Here is a 14197-nt window from a genome sequence, read left to right as displayed (position 1 = left end):
TGTTTCCATAATGTGTTTTGTTTCGATTGCAATGTCGCTACTTTGAAGAAATATATTGTTTTCACTGTGTTCATGTTGGAGAAACTTTAAAACAAAGAATATAATTTATAAATAATAATATCTTTAAATTTTTCCAGGACAGTTGTGAGGTGATTTTTTTTATAATAAAAAATTAAGAGTCGAATGGCTACTAAAAGGTAATAAAATAGTTTTTTAATCACTTTCTTGATTATTTTTTTGAACATGATTTCAATTCACTCTAATTACATAAATTAGCCCAAGTCCAATAACATAATTATAATTGGGTAAAGCCCAAATGTAAAAACATCATTTTACCCAGAAAAGCCCGCAATTTAAACGCAGCCGCTGGCCCGTAACAATAGGGTTAGGTCCATCAGTAATGTATTTTTCTTCGTCACAGGAAGGATTGAAAGGTCCTTTTATTCCTTCTGTGCCATCATAAACTTTTGATCTTTCCCCACATCAATTCTTCACCTAGTGTGGTAAGATGGACGAAACTTGTCAAGCCTGCTTTTGGTTCGCTAAGGTCCCTTAGGTTGGTTTATGTTGACATCAAGGATGAGGTGTTTCAGTAATTCCTAGCATCATGTCCGCATCTTGAACAGCTATGCATAAGGACCTCTTATGTTACAAAGAATCTTCAAGTTGTTGATCCATTACCAAACTTCGGAGTTATGGAAATATCCAAATGCTACCAAATCCAAAGTCTGGAAGTATCTGCAATGAATCTTGTCTCGTTTACATACGATGGGAATGAAACAAATCTGCCGTTAAAAAAATTCCAAATGTCTGAGCTAAGTCTTGTCGGGGGATTTTGCCAGTCCTTTATGTGTGAACCCGACAAACACTCAAGTTATTCAGTTCAGCTGGTGAAGCTGGCATTAAATCTTGGTTTTTACGGTTGGTTTTCTACCATTATACTTTTGCTCTCTCATATTTAATAATATCTAATCTTAGCAATAGGAAAGATCGCTGATATAATCCTGTCTCGATCTTTTTGTCAGATTCGTCTGAGAACATATTCTGCTCCTCGTGATCTGCCTCAGTTACACTCCCTCAAGCGGCTGGAATTGAATATTGTGTCACAAGTTGGCCAAAGTCTTCTCTTCTTTTCTTCATTGGTCAAGGCGTCTCCTTTCTTACACAAATTTAAAATCAAGGTGAAGGCTCTTTCTATAAATGTTCTACTTTAGTTTACATGTTGATTTAATATCATATGAATTTTTCTTAAATGTATTCTCATTGTAGCATTAGACATGTTGTCTCTGATGTGGGTTGAGATTGGTTTGGACTTGCTCATCCGAGGCATGTCAAGCTTCACTTGTTGGAATTGGCCAAGCTTGAATAGTATTTAACTTGCTCAAATTTTGAATCATACTTGACCTTGGCTCAGGTTTTTAAAAGGCTCCCCCCCTAGGCGAGGCAAAACCTTTGTGCCTCGAACCTACGCGGCGGCGAAGCACTTGTGTGCCATTTCCTTGAGGAGAGACCCCATTTTATTTTAAAACACAATGGGTGCTTTGATTTTTCTTCTTTCTTTCTCCCCGTTCCGTTTGCGCTCTCTCTAAACACTCCCATGTGCCTATCCCTCTCGAAATATTCTCTTGTTTGGTAGAACAGATTGAAAGAGAAAGGATTTTTTTTTTATTTCGTTAGAAGAATTGGACACTTGCAGGTTGATATTTAGTGATTGATGATTACTAGGACCAAATTGTTTAGTATGCTATACAATTGAAAGTTAACGAGTTGAATCAATCTGAACAAAGTTGTTAAGCATGTTCTTGCATTTTACTTCAACCAGTTTAACAAGTCAAAACCAATGTCAACGATATGTTTGGTAATATGAGTTCCTGTGCCTGAATTTCTTATTTTCCGAATCCTACTCTAATCAGTTGAGATAATAAGCCTTTTACTTTCTTCATTTTGATGCAGATAAGTTTCATGGTGGATCAACCATGGTATACGGTACTGAAATCAACTCTGACGGCTGATGAAATTTTGTCTGTTTTTTTTTTTTTTTACGGTGAAAACTCTTGTAATTTATTGTAATTGCAAAATGTCTTTTATTACAAGATCAATCAACCAAAAAGGAAAATTACCACACTCCCAAACAAAAGGAGAATGAGACGAACAAGCAAAAGATGCAATGGCATGAGCAACACAATTCGCAGAACGCCGAACATGACTAAGAATGGGGCTACCCTGAAGATCCAGAAGAAGTCTGATATCAAGTGCTAGAGCTCTGGCATAACTGAAGTTCTCTTTACTTTGTTATTTTTAAATTGAATTTCTCACGTGTAGGTTACCTCTGTTTGGAATTGTTTGAATTATATTTTGTAGGTGTTTAATCGGCTGCCTTTTTTCTTCTTTTTATTCATGTTTTGAATTACGTAGGTTTGTACTTTGACAACTTGATGCCAACAATTATTTTTTAGTCTGATATAGTAATTTGACATGAGGTTTGAAATTGAAAAGAGAGAATGTAATGAAAATTTGAATTGAAAGCTAAGGGATACGGTGATGAATTTGCGGTATTCTCCGGAAATATATATATATATATATATATTCGCAACTATTTTCCAATCACCTACCTAAAACAAATCAAATTAAGTAAACCTTAAAATGCAATTGGACAGTGAAAAAGGAAAGAAAAAATATATGACAATGTTGACGTAGGGAATGTAATTTCTAAATCTAACATCAATATAACGATAGCGACGACGTGTGGTAATAATTTAGTAATCTCTCATCGTTCGTTCACCAGACAGAAATAATCTTTTATTATTTACACAGTTCTTTTTTTAAAAAAAAAAAAAAATAGAGAAAATAGGGTTCAACTTCTCTTCACGAACCTACCCTGCAAATAAAATAAATAATTAATTTAGATTTCAGATATCATTATGAGTAAAAGGTAATTAAGATTGTGGTCTTATAATTTTTATTTTAGAGAAATGCTGATGTAGTTTTGTCCCAAGGCAAGGGATAACTAATTACCTTGAGACGAGGGCGTTTCTCGGCATTGAGCTTTCGGACTTGGTAACGTATTTTCTTAGAGAAAAGCCTATTCCGCCTCTTCTCCTTGTACCTCAACACACTGGCTTCCCTTTGTCCCATTTCCGGCACTGTCCACAATCCCATCTTCACCTCGTTACATGCCCACCCCATCACCTGCTAATCATACAACACAACATAAGAAGACTAAATCGAACCGGATTCCGGTGGAAAACTCCAGAAGCATTAATCAATTAATTCGGGGCAGAGGCAAAAGGGCCCCCGATTAAAAACGATGGCCCCCCCAAAAAAAGACTACACTCCAAAGATTCCTTGTTGATCCAACTTGCATCAACCCCATCTTATTCAATAATTGACCTCCTACTTCAAAATATTATTGATAATTCCTGTTGTTTTTTTATATTAAATAAGGGCCGAGATCCAATTCCAATTCTAAATCCAAATCATCTATCTAAATATAAAAATCTTACATAACATATCTAATAATTCCATTGTGTATGGTCAAAAGCACGTGGTCTTTGTTGTTTGTAGAAAAGAATTAAAAAAATAGTACCAAAGCTCGATGCCATTTCTATAAAGGTGTACACCTTTTTTCCTTCACAAAAAGATTAAAAAATCAATTTAATACTCATCCTTAGTTACCTGTTAATTCAAAATATCCAATTTTTTAAATAATTCGGCGATATTTCTTTATATTAAACAATAAATTAACATGTAATATGTATTTAATTAATAAATTAAGTACATAGTAAAGGTAAAATAATAATCTTACGTTATATGATGACTCTTGCAAGAGAAGAAAATCATCGGACATGTTGGGGACGATCTGGGAATTCTCCGAATCCACATAAAGCGGGCCTTTATTGGACCATGCCTTCAAGATTTCTTGATAATCCAGCTTCAACGAAAGCCCTTGGATCGCCGCCCGATCATCGCTCAGCCGCGGATCCGCGGCGGAGCTGGTCACCTCCTCCTCCTTTATCTTCTTCCTCTCCACAACCTCCGAGTAGCACACCCACTTCTCCTCGCTGGAGTCCCGCTCTCTGTTTTTCATCGCGTTGCGTACAAGCGCCGCCGACCCGTCTCTGCTCTCGGGACCGCCGTAGGCCGATGACGGGGACAGATCATCTTGTCTGAAACCACAAATCAAGAAATTCTCAAACTTTATAATCCGTAAGTACTCTGAGGATTCCAAAACGCGAGCCATTACGTACCGGTACCTGTCACTGTTGTTGATTGTAGTGTGGGATGAGATGGAGGGGGTATCGGCGGAATCATCGAGAAGGTCGGTGAGGGAGGTTGCGCCGCCGTCTGTGGTGGAGAAGAAGTACGCGACGTTCTCTTGATCTTGGGCACTCTCTTTGTCTTGAAGTTGATTCCCCGGGTGCAGCGGGAATAAGTTGAGCCCGTGGGATTCACTATCAGCGGGGGGAGAGGTTGTGGTAATGACTTCCACCGATCCTGCGGCGGAGGCACCCGCTGCACGCGTTTCACCGATCCGCCTGGTTTTCACAACTTCCTCGGCCGGGAACTGGAGGCGGAGGCTGAGGAATTTCGGTTTCTTGGCCTTAGTCCTGGACTTTCTAGCTGTGGGGCGTCGTTTTCTGTTCATGGAGGGAGTGTTGTTGCTGCACAACAGTAGGACGAGTGTGGAATTATAGGGAAAGGAGAAGTATCTAATGGAGGTCACGAAAAAGTGAAAAGCGGGTGGGGACCACTATCGGCAGAGCAATCAAGAAGAAGATGATGAGCTGCTTTCTTTGACACGTGGATTTACCTGATTGGGTGGAATTTTGTAGATGGTGCGTTATCTGGATTTCCTCTTGGATGAAGTCTGCCGTCGGTGGTAGCAGTCCAGTCCAGTCCAGTTACTAGATTGCAACATACACTCGGCTATTAATTTGATAGGGTTTGATAGGGGTTTGTCTATGTTTCAACAATATCCTAAATTTATTAGATAATATCATCGAGCTCTCAAATTTCACTCGGAATTCAAATGCTAAAATTTGGTCACAACATATGAAACAAAAGCGTCGACCTGATTTAAAAAGTTTTTGGATTTCCGGTTACACAATATTGAGCAAGTCTATTTTCATATTAATGGGAATTGACAGTTGATTATGAAGCTGTTGGACTTATTTTCAAACTTGGTTTTTTGCAAAAAGCCCTTGTTGGAGACATGTTCCTACTGTTAAATTTAGGATTTTACGGCCCAACGAGAAATCAACCATATTCGCATTGGTGGGGTCTGTCATTATTATCAAGGAATTTCACATGTAGAAAGAGTTTAGCCGATATCACAAAGGGCGTGTAAATAAACACCTTCAATCTTTAAATGACTTGAGTTATGAAAATGAAAAAAAGGTAAACTAGAAGTCTATATTATAATATTACAAAACATAATTACGGGACTTGCACTTTAAAGTCAAAAGTCTCTTCCGCAGCAGGTGGAAAAACACAAGCATTCCTGCCCCATTTAAGTCATTGCTGCGAGTTCCACTCTCAAACAACCGCCAGCGTTTAGCCGACTGTGCTATTGGCTTCGGCAAGAATGCATCTGGCGGCAGAGGCGGCCGCATCTATGTCGTCACCTATACCGGCATGATGATCCGGTGAACCCACGACCTGGTACCCTCCGCTATGCTGTGATCCAAAACGAGCCGCTTTGGATAATCTTCAAACTCGACATGGTCATACGGCTAAATCAAGAACTTGTGATGAACTCCCACAAAACCGTCGACGGCAGCGGCGCCAGTGTCCACATATCCAACGGCCACAACTACGCAAGTAACATAATTATCCCTGGGATTCATATACATGCTTGTGCGAAAGCTGGGGATGGGATCATCAGAGATTTCCCGCAGCATGCAGGGCATTGGGAGGTTTATGATGGAGATGGGGTAGCCATTTTAGCCGGGAAAAACATCTGGATCGATAGATTACATGGATTCGTATTTTGTGAGACAGATATTGTGCAAGTGATGCAATTTGTGCAAGTGGAATTGGAACTGGAGATCGGAAGGCGATTTCATGTTGACCGGTGGCTTTTCCGGCAGTCGGGACGTGGAGCTTGGGCTGCACATTCGAAGGCATCAAGTTTAAGTGCTAGGCCAGTTTCTCTTGTGGGTTCAGTCACCAGAACTTCTGCGGCACTCAATTGAGAAAATGGATCTCGTTGCTGGTTAGTTAAGTACAATGATGGTGTTATTGCAGCGAGTTGAATCCCATAAGTTCTTGAGTGATTGATGTAAACAGCATTAATTCAAGTTCAGTGAACGACAGAAGAAGAAATGCAAAAGGCAAAAACTTGTCTCGAGTCGTATTTTGTGAGACAGATATCTTATTCGAGTTATTCATGAAAAAATATTACTTTTTATGCTAAAAGTATTATTTTTTATTGTGAATATCGGTAGGGTTGACCCGTCTCACAGATAAAGATTCGTGAAACGACCTCACAGATAAAGATTCGTGAGAGCGTCTCACAAAAGTCCTACTCAAAGCAACAATATTGTCAAAGTAAGAAGTGTGAACTATCCATGCAAATAATTTATTAATTGAAATCAGTTACGATATATAAATTAAGGGTGGGAGCCAATAGTAAATGTTGTTTGGAGAATATTCCAAATTGTCAATTTTAAGCCTCTGTAAACCTGTATATTTGATAACTTCTCCATCCTCTCCTCTTTGACCTACAAATCATCTTCACTGTTCTTCTATTTTCTTCCCTTACAACAAAGGAATTATCAGAATTTTTTCCCCATATTTAAAATCAAAATCTATCATTCTTAATCCAACCATAAATGAGAGAATCAATCAGGCAATAATAGCAATTTTTAATTTCCATGTCACTAATATTTAATAAACATGTAAATGCATGGGTGGTAAGGTATTTAAATTAACTAATGCACAGCAGAATGAGCAAATAAACAAAGAAAGGAAGGAATATTGAACTTATAGAAATGCAACAACACTAAATTCGCTACTTCTTTATGCATTAACATTTATTTATTACTCACGATTGAGCTCATAGAAAAAACGAACTCGATTGAATATAAGATGAACAAATTAACACTTAAAAGAAATTTAGAAGAAGAAGAATCCAGCGGCAGCGGCGGTTCCAACAGCAGCGGAGACCTTCAAGGTGGCGGCGCCGCTCTTAGGTTTATCAGCTGCGGGTTCGCTGGGGCTAGGTGCTGCGGCAGCGGGAGTGGGAGCAGCAGCTTCGGCGACTGGGGAGCTGGCCTCGCTGTCGGGGACAGGTGGAGATGAGGGCTCCTCCTCGGGGGAGTCAGCAGGGAAGGATTCTGGGGAGGCGGCTGGCACAGGGGCAGATTTCGGGGTGGCGCTGGCGGCTGTTGGCTTCGATGGAGCAACAGATGGTGATGCTGAAGGAGCGGCATGTGGTGATTGGCCGGAAACCGCCACCGCGAAGGCGGCGACCAAGACGAGTGCGAGAGCAACCATTTGACGTGCCATTTTTATTCTCTTTTCTTCGAAAATAATTGCCCTCTTTTAAGTTTCTTGATTCTTGTAGGCTCTTGCAGTACTTCTCAATTTATATTTCGAGAAACACTGCGATACTAAAGAATGGGGAAACAAGAACGGGGGCGGAGGGGGATTTATAAGGCGGAAGTTGGCGGGGAAATGGGCGGTGCACGTTGTTCCATGCAGGATTGTTGGTTGTGGTGAAGTTGCTGGCCGAGATTTATGGTCAACGTCTTATATTGCATGCACAGGAAGTAATATTTGTGTTCAGTTTGTGGTGATGAAAGCTTGGTTATCTCACGGCCGTTGTTCAATAGTTGATGTTACGAGAAATAATCGGCACAATTTTTTATTTTATTTTTAAAAATAGTTTATTTTGCTATGTTGTTTTGTTTCTTAAACTACCAATTAAATATTGGCTAATGCAATCAATTTTATAGTATGCATGTATATACATGTGTTAATTGTTATATATTTGGGGTAATCAGTGCACTTGAAATTTATTTTTTTCCTTGATAATGGTGTGACCATTTTTCGTTTTGACAAAAACTTGTGTGATACGGTCTCACGAGTCGTATTTTGTGAGACGGGTCTCTTATTTGGGTCATTCATGAAAAAGTATTACTTTTTATGCTAAGAGTATTACTTTTTATTGTGAATATCGGTAGGGTTAACCTGTCTCATGGATAAAGATTCGTGAGACTGTTTCACAAAAGACTTACTCGTTTTTTGCTTTTACTCTTTGCACCGATTGGGTTGTTATATAAGATAATAAAAATTATAGTAATAAAAGACATGAATAAAGAAATAATTTTTAACTCTAATTATGGATAACTTCTATTAATTCTGAGCCAGACACCATGATTTCTTCACTCATCGGCTCGAAGTTGACACTTCCAACATGGGTAGTGCGATGAATGTTGGTTTTTTCAGCTGGAAATATACAACTTTTTTTTATACAGCCTATAAGCCAGAGACCATGTTTAAGCAGATTGTTGATGACAAACTTGGGGAGATCAGAGATGGTTTCAGGATCAACCCACCCGGCAGATTATCATCGATTTCAGAGTGGTTTTTAGCGGGTATTATTATCGATTTCGCTAATATATTACCATATTTTTTTCACACCATACTGGGGAAACAAGCAAGTGGTCTCACTCTTGATCTTGTGCAAGGTCTCGTGAGCAACCGGTGCCGACTGCTGTTTTGAAGTCCTAATAAAAGCTAATCTTACTAGTTAAGCAATAGATTGCTCTAATCCAATTAATTGACCTTCATTGATTCCAGCATTTCACTGAAATCTTGAGTAACAATTAATGCTGAATTTTTTTTAATTAATCTAAACAAGAGATTTTTACTGTTTTGTTCTCATGAGAAACAACTCCACCACCTGAAGAATCTAATCCGCTCTATCTTTGGATATTCAAGTCATAATAAACAAATGTCATCAAGAATCTCAGTTTATTCCCTACCTAACATGCATGTGTTTGAATAAAAAGAATACGAACTTCATACAATTCCAACCACAAAATAATTCCCTTTGATTAAAAACAATCTTAACCCCCACAATCTCAAACCTGTTTCAATGCAAAACCTCACCACAGAAACTTTGCAATCATCATCGTACAGGATGATCGTACAAGTCTTGTTATGGCTCACGTATGACTTCATCGCAGGCCTAAAAATATGTACACAATACAACCAAATGATATGTACAAAGACTGATTACTTGATTTGTACAGTATCACAACCACTCTCAAAATGCTGCCACTTTTATACATCAATAAACCAATACAAAGAATTTGATATTATAATAATATAGTGTCAAGATTCAAAGGAGGAAAGCTATTTAGCAGAGCTTGATTCTGGTATCAATTCGACTCCGGCAAATTGGACATAGTTGAAGGTCTTGTCCACAATGGCGACATGTCTGCGAAAAACAAGGTAAAAGCACTTTTTGTGTGGAAATTTATGGCATTCATTGCACCATGTCACAACAGATCACGAAATGGAATTACCTGATGACCACAACCGAAAACCATGTCCTGTGGGTCGGTAAGGCAAATGGGACAAATCTATGAACCCAGAAAGAAGCAACGGTTAGTTTTTACTCGCCTAACTCGTTCAAAAATTTCTCTTACAGAGGTACGAGCTGATAAAGGAAGGAAACACATTATCTACAACCCAATATAGATTCATATGCAAAACATACCTGGTAGTCCAATGTCGAGCTAGGAGCAGATGGAGTTGCATTTGCAGCAACATTGTGCTCGTAAAATGAACTGGTGCTGTGCTGAAAACTAGTTGCTTGTGAGGGTTTTGAGCTGCTGGCATACATCATACTATAGACAGGAGGAGGAAGAGGGACCCTTCCAGAAACATTTCCTTTTGATCCACTAAACCATCCAAAAAAGTAAATGTTTGCGATTAGCGCTACAGATGCACCCAAGTAATACCAACCCAATGGACCACACGTATACAGAAGTAAAGGTGAAGGATTACCTTAGCAAATTGAGCTCCATTGTTGCTTTATATTGAGCAGGAATTTCCATTAAAGAAGAAAGAGCAAATTCAGTCTCTTTTCGAGATTGGTGCACATTTTTAGACATAATCTCTGTAAAATTAACAAACTGAAGAAGAAAGGAGTAAAGAGTTTCACCAGATTTATCCAAAAGCAGATATTGGTAGAAAAAATAATATATCTCAAGCAAACAGCTGACCTGGAAATTATCAAATTCCCGAGCAGGAATGTTGTCATCAAATTCCTTCATAGTGTCCCAGGGGCCATCCCCAACCCCAACCAAAATAATAGATAATGGATATTTGCTGCAAATAATGTAGAAACCTTACCACGAGAATGAAGAAAAATGACCAGCATATCACAAAAACATGTTTAAAAAATTCACCTCGCTTCAACAATTGCTTGAACAGTTCTCTGTTCCTGCGGACTTAACTGACCGTGTCCAGTATCAACACTTCTGGTAACCTGAGAATATGAATAATATTGCTGACCATGGGTATGAACTATGAAAATCATAAAAAGGAAACATCTAACATTGGTACAACCACGGAACTGTTAAGGCATTAGAAAACATAGATAAAAGGAAGAATTTTTTCCATTAAGTTATCAGAGAATCAGATTCAAATTCATCTTCCTTCCGACCATGTCAGACAACTAATGAACATAAGAACACGAGGCGAACATAAGAATGGCAGGAAGTGTGAAAAAGAAAATGGTTCTAACAACAATTTTGTGAAACCCAATGGTTCAGTCAATCAAAATATGATGATTTATGACACAATTAAAGAACTTCCTACCAAAAATGTTTTTAGATTTATCAGAGAATGTGAAGAGAAGTACAGGCTCGCCTAGAGCAGATTTTACCAAAACATACAAAGAAAAAACCTTGCCATTGTTTATATCCTAATATACCTGTCCGTCTGCAATAATCAGTAAAACATGGTACTGGCCTCCACTACGCTGAACAATAGACATCGCCATTTCGATAATAGGCGCAAACGATGTGGGACCTGAAACAAAGTGATATAGAGTTTAAGCTATCATTCAAATCTATCTTGACAACGAAGGCTAGAGAGTTATTAACCTGCCAGTTTCAAACTAGGAACGATTTCTCGATAACGACTTAAAGCCTCCTCAAATCCATTACAAAATCTCTCGTCAGGGTAGAAACTGAAAACTTCTTGATCATTGGTTGATGCTGCAAAATTAAATAGCTGAAATATATATTTATAGTTTGAGAAAGAAAATTAGAAACTTCAGAATAATGACAGGTTTCGTTTAATACCATCTCCAAATCCAAAACAGGGGATCAAGTTATCATCGTCAAAAGCGGCCATTGTCTTTCCAATGATAGATATTGCTTGTTCGTATGGATTAAGCCCATTTCCAATGTAATGTAAGCTTCGGCCATGATAGGAATTCTTGCCTAAACATTGGATCAAGCTCAGCTTCTGCTCCACAATGTCTAGTCCTCAATTGAGGCATCTAACTAAACAAAAACAGAAACAGAGATAGAAAAAATAATAATTTAAAAAAAAATCTACCTGTCCATTCATTGCTCTTAGTGAAATCAATCCCAACAATTAGATTGGAAGACTCCAGTCCGGCACGTGCAAGGGCTTCAGTCACCTGAAAAGGCCTCAACTTTCAAATCTTTTGTGAAGATCGAACAATCAAAGTTTCGGAAGAGTGGATCACATCATCACTCCACATAATGATACAAGGCATCAAAACAATTCCTGCCGCACCAGTTAAGATCTGGTATTCCTAGGTCACATACGGTTAACATGCCGTTAACACTGACTAATCTATTTTCATCATGGATGATTTTGCTATTTTAAATATTAATTTTAACACTGACCAATCTACTTTCATTATGGATGATTTTGCTATTTTAAATATTAATTGGAATTGAAGTATCTAGGCTTTCACAACACACCATCTAACTATTCATTCTCAACTCCCCACATGTAGACAAATCATAGCATGCTAAAGAACTCCATTATAGTAGAAGACCAGAAATAACCGCATAATCTCCAAATTTTCTCCCTATAAAGATACAGCTCACAAATTACAATAAACTAAAGTAATTCGACCAAGCCTTCAAGAACTATTTTAGTGAAAAGTTCACAAACAATCAGCAAGTTACAACTATACCAACTGCCTGGCATTATCCAATTCCCTTCACAAGATTTAATAAATTAATCATTTAATCGTTGCTCGTTTTCGTTGCTTTACATTATCTGATATCAAGAAAAAGACCTATGATTCAGTAGTTCTCCCCCATTATTCACACGCACATACCTCCTCCAATGATCTGTAATTGTCTGCAATTCTTGAATACCTCCTGTCAAATTTTTTTTGTGGCACGTGTGGTTGCGAAGGAAGCCCATGTTGTTGAGGGGGTGCGTGTGATTCCGGTTGACTACCATAATTTTGAGGTGGGACATGAGAGTGTGACGAAGTATCGTAATTTTGAGGAGGAACATGGTCCTGGCCTGAAGGTGGATAACCTGCTGGATAGGGATACTGCACAGGATAATTCTGAGCATATGAAGAATATGATGATTGAGCATGATTATGATGCCATCCGGACGACGGAATAGATCGACCAGTTGAAGATGGCCTCCCATTCTCTCCGCCTATAGTGCTAGAGCTCTGATTTCCCATTAAATCAATTTATCTACAAAAGCAACTCAAAATTCTTATTACAGGCCCACTCTTAACACCATTGAAAACTGATTCAAGTAACCTCTCAGATTAATCAAGGGATTATGAAATCCAGAAAGAAACGATTAGTCCAAAATCCAACAAAAAAATCCGCTGAAAAAATTAGCAAAGGGAAACGATAATATAACCCAGATTCCACACAGGTTGATATCCCATTCGGATCAAAGTACACCCCTATCTAACAAAAACAAGCAAAGCAATTCAAACTCTGGATATGCTAATTATCTAAAACTTATTTTTATATATACAAGAAAATTAAACAAGTGTGAATTTATCAAAACAGGTGGCTTATTTGACTTGACAAATGAAGGAATAATGGTTCGGGAAACCTCACTTACCCTTCGACCACGTAGTTTCTTTCAGATAAACACGCATCATACTTTCAAATTTCAGCAACCAACCCAGAAAAAAAAAAGATGCCAACACACGTAAAGTATTTATTTCTATGAAAATTCAAAGATAATGCGTAGTAAAGAGAGAGAAAAAGTGAATTGACTGATATCTTGAACCGTAAGCAAAAAATTCAACGATTCAAGTTAGACAAATTTTCTGGCAAACTTAAGACAAACTTGCAACTGCCTTTTCAGAAATGAATCCCGAAAAATCTCCACATGCAGAAATTGAGAGAACAGAGGATACCTCAGTTGCGGAATATTGATTTCACCGACATCCTTGTCACATAGATGTCATTACATCTATTCACACATGAGCATACTTACACGTAAATGTTTTTTTTAATGTTTTTTTTTTTCAACAAATCCAATATATTGATGACAACCAACTCGTCGAGTCGTGTCTATCTTATTGTTAGTTACAGAGTTAGGTTTTACGTAAAAGTCAACATATTAATATTTTAATAAATTTTTGTTGATTAGTATCAAATTTATTTTTATTTGATATATTCACACAAATTATTTTATCACGCGCATATATCAATTTTCATTTTAAATTTATTATATAAACCTCAATTTTATAAAAATAATATATATATATATTATTTTGATATTAAATTTTATTTTTTTGTCGTGTACAAGAAATATTAATTAATTTATTACAAAACATTATGTTTATGCTATTGATTACAGTTAAACATTTCTATGGATTTTCTCGAGTCTGTTCATATAGAACTTAAATAAGCTAACTAATACTAAAATATCAGCGGAAATTCAGATCTTTTCAGTAATTAATTTATAACATGTTAAAGTTTTTCTCTTTTTGATCAGTATTGTAGTCGCTCTTTGCATCGAAGAATCTAGAACGAAAATGAAGCAGGTTCCGTTGATTTCTATGCGAATTAAAACATCTTAGTAGCTAGAGGAAAAGAAAGCAAAAGCGATTCAGATAATAGCAGTAAGCGAAATGAGAGCAACCTAAACCGTGAAATGTAGTTGTTGTTGACTCAATCATCTTTATCTTTATCATTACGAC

At 37.6% G+C, this 14197-nt stretch overlaps 3 protein-coding genes and 1 pseudogene across 6 annotated transcripts; 1 reads left to right on the top strand and 3 right to left on the bottom strand.

Annotated features, from left to right (window-relative positions):
- The first annotated feature begins 183 nt into the window (after positions 1–183).
- LOC142550312 (uncharacterized) lies at positions 184–2259 on the top strand (annotated as a pseudogene).
- A 398-nt stretch (positions 2260–2657) lies between these two features.
- LOC142549864 (uncharacterized) lies at positions 2658–4962 on the bottom strand. Of its 3 annotated transcripts, none has more exons than XM_075659068.1 (4): positions 4248–4962; positions 3806–4166; positions 3016–3192; positions 2658–2878 (listed from the first exon to the last, which is right to left on the bottom strand). In XM_075659068.1, the coding sequence occupies exons 1-4, from the start codon at positions 4643–4645 to the stop codon at positions 2855–2857; spliced, it is 960 nt and encodes a 319-aa protein (XP_075515183.1). In that variant the 5' UTR covers positions 4646–4962; the 3' UTR covers positions 2658–2854. The 3 variants fall into 3 exon arrangements, with proteins under 3 accessions (XP_075515183.1, XP_075515184.1, XP_075515185.1); XM_075659069.1 differs by having other exon boundaries at positions 3016–3189; positions 4248–4945; XM_075659070.1 differs by having other exon boundaries at positions 4254–4941.
- Positions 4963–6948: 1986 nt separating this feature from the next.
- LOC142548300 (uncharacterized) lies at positions 6949–7636 on the bottom strand. The gene has a single exon (XM_075656610.1). The coding sequence runs from the start codon at positions 7507–7509 to the stop codon at positions 7117–7119; it is 393 nt and encodes a 130-aa protein (XP_075512725.1). The 5' UTR covers positions 7510–7636; the 3' UTR covers positions 6949–7116.
- Positions 7637–9217: 1581 nt separating this feature from the next.
- Positions 9218–13478, bottom strand: LOC142549862 (E3 ubiquitin-protein ligase RGLG5-like). Of its 2 annotated transcripts, XM_075659066.1 has the most exons (12): positions 13409–13478; positions 12344–12722; positions 11584–11668; positions 11325–11465; positions 11124–11237; positions 10952–11049; positions 10425–10504; positions 10239–10344; positions 10021–10148; positions 9731–9914; positions 9537–9593; positions 9218–9448 (listed from the first exon to the last, which is right to left on the bottom strand). In XM_075659066.1, exons 2-12 carry the CDS (start codon positions 12707–12709, stop codon positions 9368–9370), a joined length of 1440 nt encoding a protein of 479 aa, XP_075515181.1. In that variant the 5' UTR covers positions 12710–12722; positions 13409–13478; the 3' UTR covers positions 9218–9367. The 2 variants fall into 2 exon arrangements, with proteins under 2 accessions (XP_075515181.1, XP_075515180.1); XM_075659065.1 differs by lacking the exon at positions 13409–13478 and having other exon boundaries at positions 12344–13101.
- Between the last annotated feature and the right edge of the window lie 719 nt (positions 13479–14197).

The sequence above is a fragment of the Primulina tabacum genome, chromosome 6, assembly GCF_025594145.1.
Source record: "Primulina tabacum isolate GXHZ01 chromosome 6, ASM2559414v2, whole genome shotgun sequence".
Classification (NCBI taxonomy): Eukaryota; Viridiplantae; Streptophyta; class Magnoliopsida; order Lamiales; family Gesneriaceae; genus Primulina; species Primulina tabacum.
The sequence above is the reverse complement of the archived record's forward strand: the minus strand, read 5'-3'. Positions and strand labels throughout refer to the sequence as shown.

Bases quoted from the DNA above. Each gene is read 5' to 3' on its own strand.
- LOC142548300 (XM_075656610.1), bottom strand. From the start codon at position 7,509: ATGGCACGTCAAATGGTTGCTCTCGCACTCGTCTTGGTCGCCGCCTTC.
- LOC142549862 (XM_075659066.1), bottom strand. From the start codon at position 12,709: ATGGGAAATCAGAGCTCTAGCACTATAGGCGGAGAGAATGGGAGGCCA. The intron at 11,669-12,343 runs GTATGTGCGTGT...AGGCCTTTTCAG, and splicing joins ATTACAGATCATTGGAGGAG to GTGACTGAAGCCCTTGCACG. The intron at 9,594-9,730 runs GTATGTTTTGCA...CTGGGTTCATAG, and splicing joins GCTCGACATTGGACTACCAG to ATTTGTCCCATTTGCCTTAC.
- LOC142549864 (XM_075659068.1), bottom strand. From the start codon at position 4,645: ATGAACAGAAAACGACGCCCCACAGCTAGAAAGTCCAGGACTAAGGCC. The intron at 3,193-3,805 runs GTAAGATTATTA...TTGTATGATTAG, and splicing joins TGCAAGAGTCATCATATAAC to CAGGTGATGGGGTGGGCATG. The intron at 2,879-3,015 runs GTAATTAGTTAT...TTTTATTTGCAG, and splicing joins AGAAACGCCCTCGTCTCAAG to GGTAGGTTCGTGAAGAGAAG.